The sequence below is a fragment of the Enoplosus armatus genome, chromosome 19 (genome assembly GCF_043641665.1).
Source record: "Enoplosus armatus isolate fEnoArm2 chromosome 19, fEnoArm2.hap1, whole genome shotgun sequence".
Lineage (NCBI taxonomy): Eukaryota > Metazoa > Chordata > Actinopteri > Centrarchiformes > Enoplosidae > Enoplosus > Enoplosus armatus.
This window is the reverse complement of record NC_092198.1, coordinates 18780399-18797747: the sequence shown is the minus strand read 5'-3', so window position 1 is coordinate 18797747 and position 17349 is coordinate 18780399. Positions and strand designations below refer to the sequence as shown.

Sequence of the window (17349 nt, the reverse complement as noted above, 5' to 3'; positions counted from 1 at the left end):
AAAATCAAACCTCGACCACGGCGATATGAGATAATATCTTTAGAAAATCTTGGGGAGAGAATTATTTTAAAGTCACGAAAATGCCTGCAACCCATGATAGGAATACCATTAACAATGCACAGAGTAGGGGGTTTAGAGTTTATTTTTAGCCCCCACTTCTTTACAAAACTGCTCAAACTCTAACAACGTGCATGTGAACAGCTGGGTTCGGTAGCACTTTGCGTCACACCAAGGTAGAGGTAATGGGAATCGAACCTGGGCCTCTGCGGCAAGGACTCAGCGTTAGCACATGGTACGCACTCTACCAGGTGAGCTACTAGGGTTATCTTTTAATAACTACCAGTTATTAGTTAACTGTTGTCTAATACTAGAGTCTAATCACTCATTCACTTGGTTTAAACTGAAACCTTGAAAGTGAGGAAGTGATAAGGGAACAGTCTGACCTGACTTCGTTTTGGTGGTTGAGATTGGGCTGATAACCCATCTGGCCCTCAATGCAAAGAGACCTTCTGTTTACCCTAACCCCCCCCCCCCCCCCCCCCCCCCCCCCCAGCAATACAACAACAAACATATTACGCAATTACTTAATTAATTTGGTCCTGCATATATAAAGAGAGAGGTACCAGTCTACCGGTAGGCACAGATACTTACAACCTGTAAATCTCCCCCTGCTCTGTTTGAGAAAAGCCTTTTTGTCTTTGACTCAGTGGAAAGGTCTAAACATTTCAACCTAATTTACTACTTTTAACAATCAAAAAAAATACTGTTAAATTTGTCCATTGATTGATTTTTCTTTTTCCTTTGTAGGATGAAGTGTATCGTGGTCTTCCTTGTGCTGTCCATGGTCGTTCTCATGGCTGAACCTGGAGAGTGTTTCATTGGAGGGCTGATCCATGGAGGTAAAGTCAGTTGGCTAAAATATTTTGACACAACGTAGGCGGCAAAGCACACGCGTGACCAACAGCAAGTCGTTACGCAGAACAACTCGTCGGCCAACAGGGACACAGTCAGTTTCCTACAATGCAGGAAGAGAAAGCTGCGTGTTCAGTGACAATTAGGGCATTCGCTAATGGTGTTAATCACACCTGCTGTGACGTTTCAGTAATCTCAAATGAATGTAACATCATATGAATACATGACTTACTTGTGATTTACGAGCGTGCACAAATCCAGTGTGTTCATGAACTGAATGTATTCCTCTGCTGACCGTTCTGCACTACAGTCGCCATTGTAAAACTTCCTGCGATGTGTGATATAAAGCAAAGAGTTCAGATTTAATGTCATTGTTTTCTTCTCCTGTCTGTTGTTTAGCTATAAGCGGGATCCATAGGTAAGGACCCGTGCTTCTGCCATTGTCACTATTAAACTAAAAGTTCAACATTCATTTCACCGTCACTATGTGTGACCAACTTCTCTCCTCACAATGTTGTGTTTTCTGATGCCCAATCTACTCTCCCTCCACCAGTCTCATCCACGGGGTAGACAAAGTGGCAGAGCAGCAAGAGCAACTGGACAAACGTTCGGTCGGTGACAACCCAGGGCAGCCCCGCTCTGACTAGACTGAAGGGGCCGCTCTCAAGCGACGTTTTGGATGAAAATGAGTGCTTCTTGCTTTTCAACATAACAAAGAATATTTGCATTGACTTTATTGATTTGTATTTTGAATACATTCTGCAAGTCATTTGAATAAATTTGCATCATAAAACACCAAAACATTTTTCTACTGTCATATTTAAAATTGTATTTATGATGAAAACTTAAAGCCACTTTATTAAAGAAGTGCATTTGTGTGTGTGTGTGTGTGTGTATTTGGCCACAAGTGAGAGTTACAAGATAATGATGAATGCTAAAACATGACAGGGTGCAGGCAAGAATCGAAGTCCAATAAAGAACTCCAAAAGGAAGTCCAAGAACACTGGGAACACTGGAAATGCATGGGAAACAGGGACCCAAGACAAGTTACACACAGCAGTAAGAAGTAAGTGCAGAAGCCAGGTGGGATTAATGAGGGGCAGGTGAAACCATTCAGGGAAGGTGCAGACAATCACACAGGCGGGGAACACACAAAGGCAGGAAGTGAAGTAGATGGAAAAACAGTGAGCAACAAAATAAAACAGGAAACGTGAAACATAAACGACTGAATGAATTAAACACATAGGAAGCAAACTGTGACAAATATCACAAGTACAAAAGATATTGCTGTTTTGTTAAACAGTTTGCTAACTTGAGCCACATGAGCTAATGGTACTCCCAGACCAAGTATTGCACTGAGTAACAGAGTGTGTTATTGCTAATCAATTTAACTTTTTTTTAAGAGGAAGATTGTGTTATTTCCTCTTTCAGACGTTACAGCCTTGCTAAAAAAAAAAGACTGTCTGATGCTTGCAAAAGACACTGATACTTAATGTATTGCATGCACATGTGTGCTTTCTGGCGTATTTCCTCTGTGCTTTGCTGTCTCAAGTGCTTTGTTGCTAATGAGTGATTAACTAGAGTCACAACAACAAGTTCTGCAGAGAGAGTCAGTGGGAAATATTACATTTGGAATAGACAAAAAAAAAAAAAATGCCTTCACAAACCTGACAACAAATACATCGCATATAGGGAAGACTTAAAGGTGTTCCACAAGGCTCTATAGTAGGACCGATATTTCTTTATACTATTGATATTATTAATAGTGTCTCATCTGTAAATATTGTAATCTGCCATGTCCAGCCGTTACTGTTGTGCTCACTCTACACAGCTAACTTTAGAAGCTACTTTAGAGCTGCTGGGAGCTCTAAAGATAAGATTCTTGATAACCAACTGATTAAGTTATTCATTATCAAAACAGTTATCGATAATTAACTTCTTTGTTTGACTAATTCAGGTCAAGTCTAACCTGAAACTTGCATGTGAGGAAGTGATGGGTGGAGGGAGCCGTGTGTGAACTGACTTTGGTTTTGAGGTTGAGATTAGATCAATTATCTATCCCTCCCAAACGCTATGAGAGTCTACGTTTGCCCTTCCTGTAATAATACTAATATTATATAAACAATGACTATGAATCCAGCGCAGCATATATAAAGTGAGGCACAGATATTCACAGCACATGTAGATATCTATGCCACACGACTCTCTGAGAACAGCCGTTGGTCTTTGACTGAATCAGTGGAAAGGTACGAACTGAATATTTCAACCTCGTTTACTTCTGAGCAAGACAAAATATTTTATATGTGCTGAGATTTATTATTTTATATCACAACTTTGCAGCCTGCGTTATAAAAATGTTTTTTTTCCTTCTTCTTAAATTGCATTTGTTTATCAATCTCTTTGCAGGATGAAGTGTACCGTGGTCTTTCTTGTGTTGTCCATGGTCGTTCTCATGGCTGAACCTGGAGACTGTATTTTCGGACTGCTTTTCCGCGGAGTCTCTCACGGTATGGCAAATATTTTGACGCAAAACAGCTACTTTCCCACTGTCAACAAAAGGACGTCCATTTTTTATCCCAAAACTATTGAAACCACATCTATGAGCCACACCGCTGCACTAGCTATCATGTTCCTTCATTACCGTTATTCATAAAGCAGAATAATGCCATGACAATGTATTGATTGATGTGTGATATGATGTGATGAGCTTAAATTTAACATCACTGTCTTGTTTGTTTTCTTTAGTTGGCAGGTTGATCCATGGGTAAGAATTTTTTACTACTAAATATCTAATGTTGCAGTAAATATATGAAAATTGATATGTTTGTTCATACTTTCCAAAGTGAATAACTACCTAATATTTCTCATATCAATTATGAATATTACTATTACTTTTATTATTATTATTGATAACTGCTCTTGTCGTGCCGAATCTTCTTCACCTCCACCAGGCTCGTCAACAGACGCCGCCCCGCCCAGGAGCAGGAAGAGCAGCTGGACAAGCGTTCAATCGATTACAACCCAGGGCGGCCTGGTTTTGCTTAGACTAAAGGGGCCAGTCCGTAGTAAAGTTTTGAAGGAAAAACTAAAATGCTTCTTGCTCTTCAATCCAAGAAAATAAACAAGGACCCACCAAGGCAACCATCACTGAATATACATGTTTTTTTACGCTGAAGCTAACTGATTGGAATAAATCTGCCTTTTAACATTGTAAAACTATTTCTCTGTGTCTTATTTCAAGAATGCTTTTTAATGGCGATGCGAAGAGTCTTGATGAAGACTTGACTATATTCCCATAATATATTAGCTGCAATTTTACAATAATCTTATTCACTAATTAATCAGATAATTATGTGATTCATTTGAGACGTGACAAAACAGTTTTTGAAGTCACTCTATTCTTAATAACAAAGTCATCCATTGGTATGGAGTAGTGCTACTTCTACTGTTACTATTAATGTTACTATAAAGAATATTAAAACCACTAACTGATATTAGTAATATTTATAGAAAAAGTTAAAGGTAATGTGTGACAATAAATTCAGTTGTAGCAGGTTCTCATTTTCAAACATGTCAGCCAGGGAAGGTTACAAGTCAGCTGACATGTAATAGGTTTTGTTGATACATTATTGAATGAATTTAATAATAAAGTGTAAGGATGCCCCCAAACAATACTGTTGACAGCTCTACACTTGCTGCACAGCTGGAGTTGACATTAGCTTCACTTACTGATAGTACATCCTGGGGGGAGGGGGGGGGGGGTCTCGGTAAAGCCTAAAATATTGATAAGACGTATTTAAAACTTTCACTGGCAGAGTCTCCCAGCCAAAACCCAGTATTCCTTCAGTACAAAATACATGGAAGTGGCATTACTGCAGCACAAAGCAAAGCCACACCTAGAGACCCTACTGGCCTCCTGATGCTAAGTACAAGTCAAGCAAGAGAACCTACAAGGCAGATAGTATGGTACAACTTTGCCCGCACCGCAGGACTGTATGCACGTCTATACAGAAGAAACACAAGGGGCCATACAGCAGCTGTAAACTGAAGGGTTTTAACCCAAGTACTGTATAAGTAACTGTGCTAACATATAAATATATATCCACAGTCACAATTTAGAGTAAAAGAGAACAGGACTAAAGCCGGAGATAATAAATAAATGTGACAAATGTTAATGCCATGGATTAGTAGCAGCCTGGCCATCAAACAGAATAAATTGTGGAAAGATGGATATGAGCTGAAGAGTACCTCCACGTACAAACACATCATTTCGTCTGCATGTCCAAAAAAACACAAAACATTTATGACCGAGAGACAAAAGACATGAATAAGACTGCGACGCTTTCTTCAGGTTCAGGTTCGTCTTTTTCGACTATTATAACACTAACAACAAGAAATGCAGTGGTCTCTTTCTTGTGTTGTCTCTGGTCGTCCTCGTGGCTGAACCTGGGGAGGCTTTTATTCGCCACATTTTCAAAGGACTCGTTCACGGTAGTCAGTCACAGAATATGTGGGCATTTTTCACAGCATGCATTTTGACATGGCGTAGCTGGAAATGCACAGGTGTAGTGATAACGTTGATGATGGCTTTGTTTCAAAGGAGTATATCTCAGTAAGTCGCGCCAGCATTCATATTAGCAGAGCTGGCACATCTAGCAGGGTCCTTCCGCTACGACATGTCTGCTGAGGCTGGCCCATTTTATGAATGAATCAACACGATATCGATGCATGAATGCACACGTAATGTGTCATCGTGTTCACATGACCTGTGATCAAATATGAACTCGTATCAATCGTGATTTTGCTCATTTTAGACTGTATTTTCAGAGTTTGGTGCAGCTGCTTTGTGTTAAGATGAAGAAAACAGAATGCATTTTAGGAGATTGGCTCTTTTTGTTAAAACAAAAATTCTAAAAAAAACATGTAAATATTCTCTAAAGAAAGGTATTGCAAAAAAGCAGTTTTGTTATCAATACCAGAACTCAGGTATCATTTTGGCACTATTATCGTAAGAATGTTATATAGGAAGCATACCATGTACAATAACTTAATAAGTATTTATATGTAAGGCCTTACAATTTTGTTCGGACATATTTGGAAAAGGAAGGAATGTAAGGAATATGAATGAAATACATCAAATATTTAGCTTCCAATTACATTGAAACATACAATAAGATAAGAGAGATATAGAAAGTATATAGTCCTTTAGGAGTGCAAATAATACTACTTTCATTGTGTGTAATTCAGTTGTAGGGGCTGTAAGGGGCCTACAACAGGCTAGCATGTCAGCTAGCAAAAACAGGTCAATGTTGTCGATTTCTTTACTTTAATGTTTTATCACCACGTATACAACTTTGAACTGCGTTCGTATGAAACAACAACTCGAACCTGAGCTAAAGTAACTAGTATGCACATTGCATTCAAGCTGCTACATGTGAATTATAAAGGGCCTCAGACACCAAGCATTCGCAGCCGTTGTATCAGCTCCAGCAGCTGTAACATGATCCAAAACTAGACAGACCAAAGCTCTACACTAAAAGTCATCTTCGTCCGGCACATGAAGCCTGAACACGTGTATCTGATCAATGTAACTCAGTCATTAAAGGACAAAGATCACAAATGCACTTTGCAAGTCACAGAGATGTGCAATATGCCCGGACCAAAGTAGTGTTGTGACATTACACCAACACAATGTGGGTCCAAAGGCAAACACAAGTATTTGGTCCCTGCTGTTTAATGGATATTTTTAGTTAAGTTACACTGAGGGGAATTACTTATACTTAGGGAACAGGTTATACTTGGGGAAATTTGTCCTCTACACTTGACCGACCCTGTTTGTGAGCATATGGAAGCCACAGTGGTGTGGCTGTCTGGGGACCAACTCCAGGTCTGAGGCCAGTGCCTTGATCAAGGGCAACGGCATACCTGTGAGAAAACGGGAGCACCCAGAGGAAACACATGCGACCATCAAGCAAAAAAATGGCCCCGTCGGTCCTGGTGGGTTTCAAACTCAGGACGTCATTGCGGTGAGATGGCTTCATGTTGTGTTAAAACCACCGACTTTCAGTGGTTTGGTTGCCATACTGCAACATCTGTGCAACATCTCATTATCAGAGTCGTTCATGAGGGGCAATTATAGTTCCCCCCCCAGCCACGTAGGCCGTATGATCTCCAAGAACACTTGATTTTGATAGGCTCTTGGGAGGGTGCGACTTTTCATGCAACTCCGGTAACAGCGCTGACAAACAATGCACCACACCCTCCCTTGGTGGAGTGGTGTATTGCATTAATGGCCGCTGAGAAACAGAGAAGATACAGTCTGGTCTACACGTCAAGCACAAGAAAGAGGGAAAAGAATTCAGCAAATACCGTCTTGAATGTGTGAGAAAGCGTGTGAGGAAGTTGGCCAAGCCCTTCCTGTTTGATGGTGAACTGTTGAGACTGACCACTGCAGTATAACTAGGTGGGGTCTGTGAATGATAAACTCTTCTTCTTCCTTAAAAGTCTCAGGCGCCACAGACGTGAACGCATGCTTAATCATCTTATTTCTGCAAAAATGAAAGCAAATTCTGTGATCATCAATGTCACGGCTGCAGCTAACCCCGTAAATGCGCTATATGTGAGTTAATGGAAGTCCCGATGTGACAAGGACGTTAGCCAACAAAATGAACTGTTTCGCTTGAAATACAGTTGACATGGTCCTTCCCAAAAAAAAAAAACATCCAAATTCATGTAAACACGAAAGAGAAACGACGGGCCGCCATTTTCAAAGCTAGCTGGTTGAGAACGCAGCAGTGACGAGCCAAAGAATATGCGATGCGGTGCTTGGCGTTGGTACGCGACACCTCAGACTTGAAGCTAGCCCTCACTGCCTCTTCCCATGCTCGCCTCACCGATGTGTCGATTGGCTTGGTTGAACCACAGTCTCCCTAGCTAGGCAGATTTGTTTGACACGTTCAAATAATTCAACACCAAGAGCAGCAAAATGTGTAATGTCCCACGCTCGCTGGTTTCTTATCCCCACTAATGAGGGGAAATAGGAATAGGTGATGAGACGGATGCAAGAGCATGAAGGATTTCTGCTGCACATTGCCGATCTATAATAAAATGAATGTCTTTCCATTTTATGTGAGATGGCGAAGGAGTGTAAACAAAGGGACATTTCGGGTGCATTGGTTGTAGTTAGGTACTCTTGGGTCAAATGTACATAGTTCGGGATGCGTGTGCAGGAAACTGCTCCGGACTTTTTATGACACTGTGGTAGCTTCGGCTATCTTCTATGCTGTGGTCTGCTGGGGGGGGGGCAGCATGGACAGGGACAGGAGGAGGCTCAACAGACTGATTAGGCGAGCCGGCTCTGTTCTGGACTGCCCGCTTGGACTCCATTGAGGAGGCGGGGGAGAGGAGGATGTTAGCCAAGCTGACATCCATCACGGACAACACCTCTCATCACCCCCCTGCACGAGACTGTGGGGGGGCCCTGAGCAGCTCCTTCAGCAGCAGACTGCTACACCCACGGTGTAAGAAGGAGCGCTACCGCAGGTCGTTCATTCCTGCGGCTATAAGACTGTTTAACTGCACATTAATCTGCACAATCTGTACATACTTTATATCTTTCCGTGTATATATTTATTTTTGTCCCCCATATTTTTTTTATATCTGTATTTATTATTTGTATATTGTTGTTTCTTTTTAAATAAAAATACTTCTAATTCTTATTGACAACAACAAGGGCTGAAATTGGACCGTTTCAGGCAATTTTGCCAATAAAATCAATGATCCTAAAGAGTCTCATTCCCTCATATCGCTGAATGTTGGTTTTTAGATTTCGGGATGTTTTATTGTGCTGTTGTGTTACGAGGCTTCAAGCTTACATCGATTTTAACACGAGGGATGACGAGGAGGCTGACTGTGTTCCCATCACTGGTTTCTCTCAGAGACCGAAGTCATACTGATTTCGCAACAGTTTCGCTGATAAAAAAAATACTTGTCTTCCTCTCCTACAAACATGACGCACCGTCAGTAAAACCACGTCTTCAACTCCCATTGGTGACATTTAGCAAAGCCAATTTAAGTACTACAGCCGGTTGATGCCAACAATATGTGTGACATTACTGCTTATTTGATCAAATGGCAATTACATTATCCATTAGCTGCTGTTTAATTTAACAGTTGGATGCAGATGTACATGCTAAAGTGGTTATACGGAGACATCAGTTTAGGTTGCCAAATGTTATAATATATTCGATGGTGGGATAGTGAATTGAAGAAACAACATTACCAATCAATAGAGTGTCTGCTATGGATTGAACCTTGACACACAGGACCCCAGGTTTTTTTGGAATGCTCGAATCCATAAGGATTAAAAATGTATTAATGTCTAAGCCTTCGTCATTACATTTGGCACATGTCTGAATCACTACAGCACTATGTTCAGGCTGCATTGTTTTTTTTCGTGCGTCGCATCCCTAACAGACGAAGCTACACTGAGCTTGCAGCCATCGCTTCTCACGGCTCGAGAAATGTGAACTTGTGAACCAGTGACATTGGAAGTTGAGATTAGATCGGCACCTTGTCATGCACGGAACCCGGTGTTTCGCAAAATGCAATGAGGAGCACAGTTTCACTGAATGCCGCAGACACTGTTTCAACACTGGCTTTATAAAGAAGCAGGTACTTCCACGGGCGGCACAGAGATTCACATCAACTGTAGGTCTAGTAACTGCTCATGTTTCTCTCTTTTGGTGGGAAAGGTAAGACGTAAATATTCAATCTTTCTTGCACGATGCTTAATGCAAAGTCTTTGGGATGTGTGGCGAGAACTTGCTGTTAATACATATTGTGACATGTGCAGTTGCCATGAGGGTGGTTGAATTAATGGAGTGAATGTAGAGATGTGAAAGGGTGATTCTGTCCCCACTTTGTTCTTGTTTTCAGGGGGAAGTGGGTTCTGGTGTTTCTGGCGTTGACTTTGGCGGTTGCCATGGCTGAACTTGGAGAGGGTGCTTTTGGTGACTCGACCTCTTTCACTTTCTTTAATTTCGCACACGTTCACGCACAGAAAAAGATACATAGGCAACAGAAAACAAACATCAGATAAGATGGCGCTACATCAATAAAGTGCAGGGGGTTTGGCTTGGTTCTTGACCATGTCTTTCTTAAGAATATGGCATTTTCCAAAAAATAATAAACAGTTGTATGATATACAGCAAGTTATTTCCAATCTTGTCTTGACTAAAATATAGCTTTATATCAAACATATTTATTCCGAGGTTCATCTTAACTTCCTCTTTTGGAAAGTTGCGGAACATTCTTGTATATACACATACATAGAACCTGACAATTAGTGTGCTTTAGAGGAGGATTTTGTCAGCATTTCACAGTGCCATGCTAGCTGTTTTCAGTGTTTGTGCAAAGCTAAGCTAACCAGCAGCTGGCTGTAGCCTTATATTTAACAAACAGATGTGAGTATTAACCTCCTCATATAACTCTAAAGCAGAAAGTGAATAAAAGTATTTCCAAACACGTCCAAACTATTTCTTTAAGTTATCACATGGATTGTGAATGGGGTTTTTTTTGTTGGTTTTTTTCTGTGTGTAGGTTACACTACACTTTCTTATAATAACCCCTGTAGACTCTAGTTTGGGCACTAGACGGGAAGAAACGTTCTCTGTTGTCTGAACATATTTTGGATTCATTTCAACAACATTTTACTTTGAGCTACGGTAGATAAAGATGTGTAAGCTGCTGACGTGACAGAATCCTTGTAAACAAATAAAGCGTGTAGTTATTGGGAGATGCTACAGTACACGGTATCAAGTATTAGAAAGTGAGGCCTTGAAATTGTCAAATCAGTGAGAGCTGATAGGAAACACCTGTACTGACATCACTGATTAGGGTGAATTGATTAGTTCATTAGTTGAAAGCAATTCACAAAACAAAAGCCACTGATGTTCCAATAAGTATCTGAACCTGTTGTTGCGGTATGGAACGCTTATTCGTTAACTGCGGTACATTTTGTTCCGTTTTACAGAGTCACCTCTGAATCTTTGCCACAGCTTGAACAGTGTGAGCGATTAGAAACTGAAATTAGATCCACACCCACTGAGCATGCAAAAAGCACGACAAACAATACTGCTGAGTGCCACACAAATACTGAGAAACTGACTTCAACCCCACCCACTCGACGAGTCGGGTATATCTCGGCCGCGAGGTACCGAAATTCACATCAGCTGTAGAACTCGCTGACTTTGCACTCTCTGGAAACAGTCTTGTGTCTTCTGTGGGAAGGTAAACGGCTAATACTTCTAATACTAATCTTTATTTGACTTTACTTAGTGCAATGTCAGCAGGGTATGTGACGCAAACTTAATATACATCAGGACTTGTAGCCGTGTTATATTGTTGGATAAATTCATGAAGTGAGTGAAGAGATCAGTATACATGGTAAAATAAAATATACAAAGTATACTAAACATAGAAATTTAAGTTTACATGCAGAGAAAAATAAAAGAAGTCAAAGTGGAAATGAATATATACAAATGTAGAATAAAAGGAAGCGCTATAATGTTATAACGCTGACTCTTGATGCGTTTTGTTTTTCCCAGGATGAAGTGTGTGATGATCTTTCTGGTGCTGACGCTGGTCGTCCTCATGGCTGAGCCCGGGGAGGGTTCTTTCAGACGCTTCAAATCTTTATGGCGAGGGGCCAAGGTCGCGTTCAGAGGTGGCAAGGCGGCATGGAAAGGTGAATCCCGGCATCTGTTCTGTGTTGACGTCTGATGTGCGCAAATACTGCAGAACACTTGAGTCCGTCACCATAGACTTTCATTCATTTCTGTGTTTTACGAAAATCTCTTATTTAGTCGCGACGACTCAGCTGTGTTTCTTACAAAGCGCTGACCCTAACCCTACGTAAAGAGAGCATCACGACTTAGCATTACTGTGAAAACAAGATAATATTGTTATTTCATGTCATTTGTCATCTTTTTGTCTGTTTAGCACAAAGAAACATACGCAAGGTGGCTGCAGGGTAAGCACTTCTGACCAGTAATTACCATTGATGTCAATGAGGCAAATAAAAAAAAAAGTGCGACTGTGTAAAACAGCCTCAAACCTATAAAACATGGCAACCTATTACCGATTCCCAAGATCCCAAGTTGATGTCTTCAAATACCTCATCGTTCCAGCTCTAATTTGAATTCCCTTCTCTTAACTCGGTACGGAAACAGATGGCGAGACCAGCCAAGGGGCTCGCAGCAAGTGGACTACGACGAAGCCCGGCCATATTAGCTGAATCTGTTCGCTTTGAAGACGCGGTTTGAGCTGAAGCTTTTTGTGCTCTGCAAAGCAAGAAGCAAACCAATAAGCTAACAAAACGAGGAGTCTCGGGTTTGCGCGAGACGCTTGAGATACGCAGTGATTTTTGCCGCAGCTCCAATTGGTTTTGAAAAAATGTCAAATCGCTTGATGACGCGAGCTGTCCTGCTGAATAAAGCTGCAATACCAAAAGGCTCCACCTCTGCTTTGTGGTATTATTTAAGTGACTGAAACGTAATGTCAAGATTGCCAATGATAATGAAGACCATTGTTTTTATTTTGATAAATGTCTGTATTAAATTGGGTAGATCTGAAAAATCCGTTTTTTAAAATGATGCATGAGTCTTTGGGAAGGATTCAGTTCTGGCAAGGAAGTATATTTGATGCTTCTGTTATACGCAACAACAACAACAAAAAAGATACCGATATTTTCTATAAAAAATTATCTAAAATATATCATGCAAAAGAAATCACTCAAAGACTCGTCACCACACTCATTGCATGGAGGGTGAATATTAAAAAAAAAGGTCCACTCAGCAGGGCACAGGTGGCTGAAGGAAGGGTGCAGATTACACATTAGGGCTTGATTGACTGATTGATTAATGAATGAATTGAAGGAGTAATCAGCCTCCTGTTTTCTCGATTAATAAGTTAATCGTTATCATGTGTTTCTGTGAATCGATCGCAGCATTCTTTTAAAAGGCTGTGCACATCCGCAGTTCAGTCAGGTGTAAGCTGGGGGCCGCACTGTGAGTTACCTGATGTCCCCAAAACATTCTGTACCAGATAACAGGTAACAGGTACAACAAAGCCAACAGAAGAGCGCAGGAGCTGTCAATCAAGCACAGTTTGTACACGCCCACACTGTCTGGAGAATGAGGCAACATATGTGATAGACTCTCCCCCCGTGCATGTTTGTCAGGTTCAGGTAGGTGAGAAGGAGACTATGTGGGTTGTTGTTCAAGGTCCTTTTTCTTGCGCTGTGTGCAAATATTTATGCAAATATTGATGTTTAAAACCAGTCATTTGATTGGCTGCGAGTAGAAGAGGTTCTCTGTTTACATGGGTGGAGGAACGATTGGCATTGTGACTTGTCGATGCAGAGACAGGGCCCGCTTCACTGAAACCAAAAAGATGATGAAATTTGAGATGATTTGTATATTTTTTGGGGTGTTTAAAATACCAGCTGGGCTAGTGGACCAGCAGCTAGCACTATAGCAAAGAGAATCCCTTCCTTGTGCTTTTAGGACCTTTGGATATTCAGGACCGAGCAGCAGCCTGTCTCATTCATTTGATCATTAGAATCATTTTAAGTATCACAGTGGTGTGGCCAGTGTCACTAAATGTGAGCCACACTAATTTGCTCACAGTGTTGTGGGACTGCGTTGCTAAAAAAAAAAAAATATGAGCTGACCTTTGGAAAATGTATCCGCGTTATTCGTCTAACTTATTATATCATGTTAACTTCAGATCAGCTTTGGAATGTGTTTTGGGAAGGGATCTCATAAAAGCCAGCATGGACAGGAGGAACACTTAAGAGGGCGCAAGCTATCCTTTAATGCTGAAGACTTGTACCAGTCAAACCACAGTGGAAATGAGAGAAACACATGCACCCTGCGCTTTCACTCTCTCACGTCTTTGTAGAAGTGGGATTAGAAGTCGAGATCAGATCAACATCTCGTCATCCGTCTGCAGAACTTGACATTGCGGAAAAAAAAGAAAACACGATGAGAAATACAAAATTACCAAATGCTCCACCGAGAGGAGGAATTCATCTCTGTCGTCATAAAGAGCCAGGCGCCTCAGTAGATCACCTGCAGATCACAAGTGAGTCCAATTCTGTCTCTGTTACGTCAATAAAGTCTGACGTCTCGTGTGATGAGCTTGACTGTCACGTTGTTGTTGATGAATGAATGCAGGGAATGAAGAGGGGATGGTTCTGGTTGTGTGTTTTGGTTTGTGTGTGATGATCTTTCCTGGCGTCGACGCCGGTCGTCCTCATGGCTGAACCCGGGGAGGGTTTGTTTGGAGGTTTGAGGGCCCTTTGAAAGGTACGTCCCAAAATGAACACACACTCAGTTCAAACTTCAAACGAGTTGAGCGCTACTTCAGACGGTCGGCTGTGACTAAGCACTCGTGTGAAACACGCAAAAAAAAAAGGGGCTTTGTAACAGTTATCAATAATAATTTGGCGGCGAGTTTGAAAAGCTTCACTCATGAAATGGATTCTAATTGAATTTAATTAAGTTCTGTGTTTTACTAAATGCTTTATTTCGTCCTGCCGGCTCAGCTGTTATTGTTACAAAGCACTTAACTGTGAGCGTTAACAAGAAAACACAGAGAGCGTCAGTAACGCAATCATTACTTTGGCAACACTTTACTTTAAGGGGAATATAAACACTTAACGAATGGTTTCTGCCCCGCTATCATGCAGTTATAAGCAGATATAAGCACATTTTAACACGCGCAGTATTTGACAACAACTATGACTTCTGCTATAAAGACATATTTTATATCATTCATATTTGTGACTACAACTGTGTCACTATATTGTCATTCATTAACCATTTTTATCTTAAATGCTAATGCGCTTAATGTCAAGTGTTACCGTTACCTTAAACCTCCCTAAATCACCTTTAGTAATAATATAATACTTTCAACACCGTTTTGATGTTATCTCGTTCTCATCTCCTTCTCTGTTTAGCGCGACACGCAGAAGATGGCCAAAAAGTAAGGATGACGATCAGTAGTCACCGATGTCGGCAGAAATATATGATGTATACACTCAGAGGCTGATTCCGCAAACTCAAATCTACGTCGCCATTCTTTCCTTCACCGAGGTGTGGAGCCGACTGGCAATGAAACTGCAATACAAAAAGTCAAACCCTGCTTTGGTGTTACCACCTAAGTGAATATAAGCGATGGACCAGTGCGACACACCCGATCGGTACTGACGTCGATACTGACCTTATTAAGTAGATCGTGCATCGGATCCACTTTAAATACAGTTATACTGCAACGAGGTTCAGTCAGAGCCCAGTGGGTATTGTGTGTTATAATATTACTCGTTTTGGGTTTTTTTTTAACACAACAATCAGGACGTTGACAGTTCAACAGTTCCTGACGTTCACTCCTCGATCTCTCAATGCCTTATTCATCATGTACACAGTTACCGAGCAAAAAATCCATCCATCCCTCCTGCGATTAGAGATATTTTCAGGTCGCTTTAAAGCGTAAAGACGTTCAATTCGAGGTATTACTTTTCAGAGCCATCAAATAATCATCGTGCCATTTGTTCATTTCTAAAAACATGTGCCGAGCCGTCCCGTTCTTGGACGCATCGTATCTCAAAGCACAGAGCTAAGCCTGAGAGTGAATCAGTTATTAGACACGGTGCATGTATTTGCTCATTGCTATTAAAAAGTCAAGAGTCTAATCGCTCAAGCGCGTGATGCTGATTATGACCTGAGATTAAAACATCTTGTCATCTGCCCACAGAACTACAGACATTGCACAACACAGTGACTAAAGCAACGCTGCTAAATAGTATGCAAACAGCATTAATTCATTCACCCTCGCTTTTATAAAGAGGTATGTGTACGAGTGACACACGTGTTCTCTCGCGTCGACGCTGGTCATCCTCATGGCTGACACCCGGGGAGTATTAAAGCTATGTGGAGAGGCGCCAAACAAGCATGGAAAGGTAAATCACAGTCAGTGTGACGATGTGATAAAACTTCTGTTCGGCAGATTTGATTTGTTTTTGTCGGCGCCTCCACCAGAATAGATATTGGGGAGTGGTGTCGGCCGATGCCCTGTGTGTGCTCGGGTGGTTGTTTTTCTCATCAGTGCCCTGATTATTACACATCACACATCCGAAGAATGCTCAATAGAGTCACTGTTTGCTGATATTGTTTTGACGTAATGCTGGAAATAATTAGTGCAGCAACGCTACTCGAGAGTGTCATTAATGTACGGATTACTTGAAACACTGTCAAATAATAATATAAAATGATGATGAGGATGTCTTCAAGGTGATAAAACATTGCTAAAATCCGAAGAAAATCAATTGAGAGAACTTGTCAGGTTCTCCGCAAACTCAAATGTGCGTCTTCAGTCCTTCCTCCAGCTAGATACGGACCCAATTCGCAGAGGCAAGAAGGAGGCGATGCCAGCGCACCAACCTGAGGAAAATGTTGCCCCGGCTTATCGGCGGCTGAATTCGCCAGAGTTCACACGTGCAGGAAGCAAATGGATAAGCAAGCCAGCAATCTCAGATCATATCAGGTTGATGAAGCAAAGTTGTGTAATTGCTTTTGGAAAATGTAAAAATGGCTTGATATTGCAGACTGTCCTGATTAATAAAACGGCAATACAAAAAGTCAAACCCTGCAGTAGTGTGTTGCTACTCGAGGGAATAGCCTCCTGTGATTTTATATTAAGATTTCCGCTGACGATAAAGAAAGCGGTTCTTCACTGTGTTGGAAAATGTTGGTAGATCTAAAGGTTCTTGTAATTAACATTTACACAAAGCAGCATGAGCCTCCAGAACACCACAGGAGACCTCAGACGAGGTCCTGATGTTTTGCTTGAAACAATTAAATGCATACACCGCTGCCTCTCAGGGAGCACGACGCTATTCGAATGTCAAAATGAGCAGAGTTGGGCGTGCTGTTTGATAAGCCACCATGGCAGCGGTGGCCTGCTATACCGCCGTGTGAAAAGCTGAACCTGGCCCTGGGCGGTCTATCCATCGCTTCAATCAATCAACAGGAAGTTAGTTATTGCAGGTAAACCTGCTGATTCGTGCCCGGTCACCAACACGGTCAGCAGTTGGAGCGGCAGCAGCAGCAGCAGTGTGACCGGAAGCTTTAAAACATACACACACTCACATGATACATATACATTTTTAGATTCAGAGTGACTCACAGTTTCTGAAAGTATCATCATCTCCGATGTCCATCTCAAAGAAACGTCCATTAATCCGCTCAAAACAAAACGCTACTTGTAACGCCAGAACTTGGGGAGGATTCGTTTGATCCAAAAGCAGTTTTAAAATGAATGTGATGTTAGTGACAGTTAAGCCCCCCCCCCCCCCCCCTCCGCCTCCTTCCTTCA

At 41.4% G+C, this 17349-nt stretch overlaps 4 protein-coding genes across 6 annotated transcripts in view; 3 read left to right on the top strand and 1 right to left on the bottom strand.

Annotated features, from left to right (window-relative positions):
* Window positions 1-17349, bottom strand: part of LOC139301840 (exostosin-1) — a 167444-nt gene that overhangs the window by 65203 nt on the left and 84892 nt on the right. The window lies entirely within an intron of this gene.
* LOC139301842 (pleurocidin-like peptide WF3) lies at window positions 647-1715 on the top strand. The gene is made up of 4 exons (XM_070925322.1): window positions 647-714; window positions 808-899; window positions 1312-1330; window positions 1466-1715. Exons 2-4 carry the CDS (start codon window positions 809-811, stop codon window positions 1557-1559), a joined length of 204 nt encoding a protein of 67 aa, XP_070781423.1. The 5' UTR covers window positions 647-714; window position 808; the 3' UTR covers window positions 1560-1715.
* Window positions 3320-4128, top strand: LOC139301843 (pleurocidin-like peptide WF3). Its single transcript, XM_070925323.1, has 3 exons — window positions 3320-3419; window positions 3658-3676; window positions 3864-4128. Exons 1-3 carry the CDS (start codon window positions 3320-3322, stop codon window positions 3955-3957), a joined length of 213 nt encoding a protein of 70 aa, XP_070781424.1. The 3' UTR covers window positions 3958-4128.
* Window positions 11113-12426, top strand: LOC139301841 (moronecidin-like). Its single transcript, XM_070925321.1, has 4 exons — window positions 11113-11202; window positions 11520-11659; window positions 11914-11944; window positions 12144-12426. Exons 2-4 carry the CDS (start codon window positions 11521-11523, stop codon window positions 12202-12204), a joined length of 231 nt encoding a protein of 76 aa, XP_070781422.1. The 5' UTR covers window positions 11113-11202; window position 11520; the 3' UTR covers window positions 12205-12426.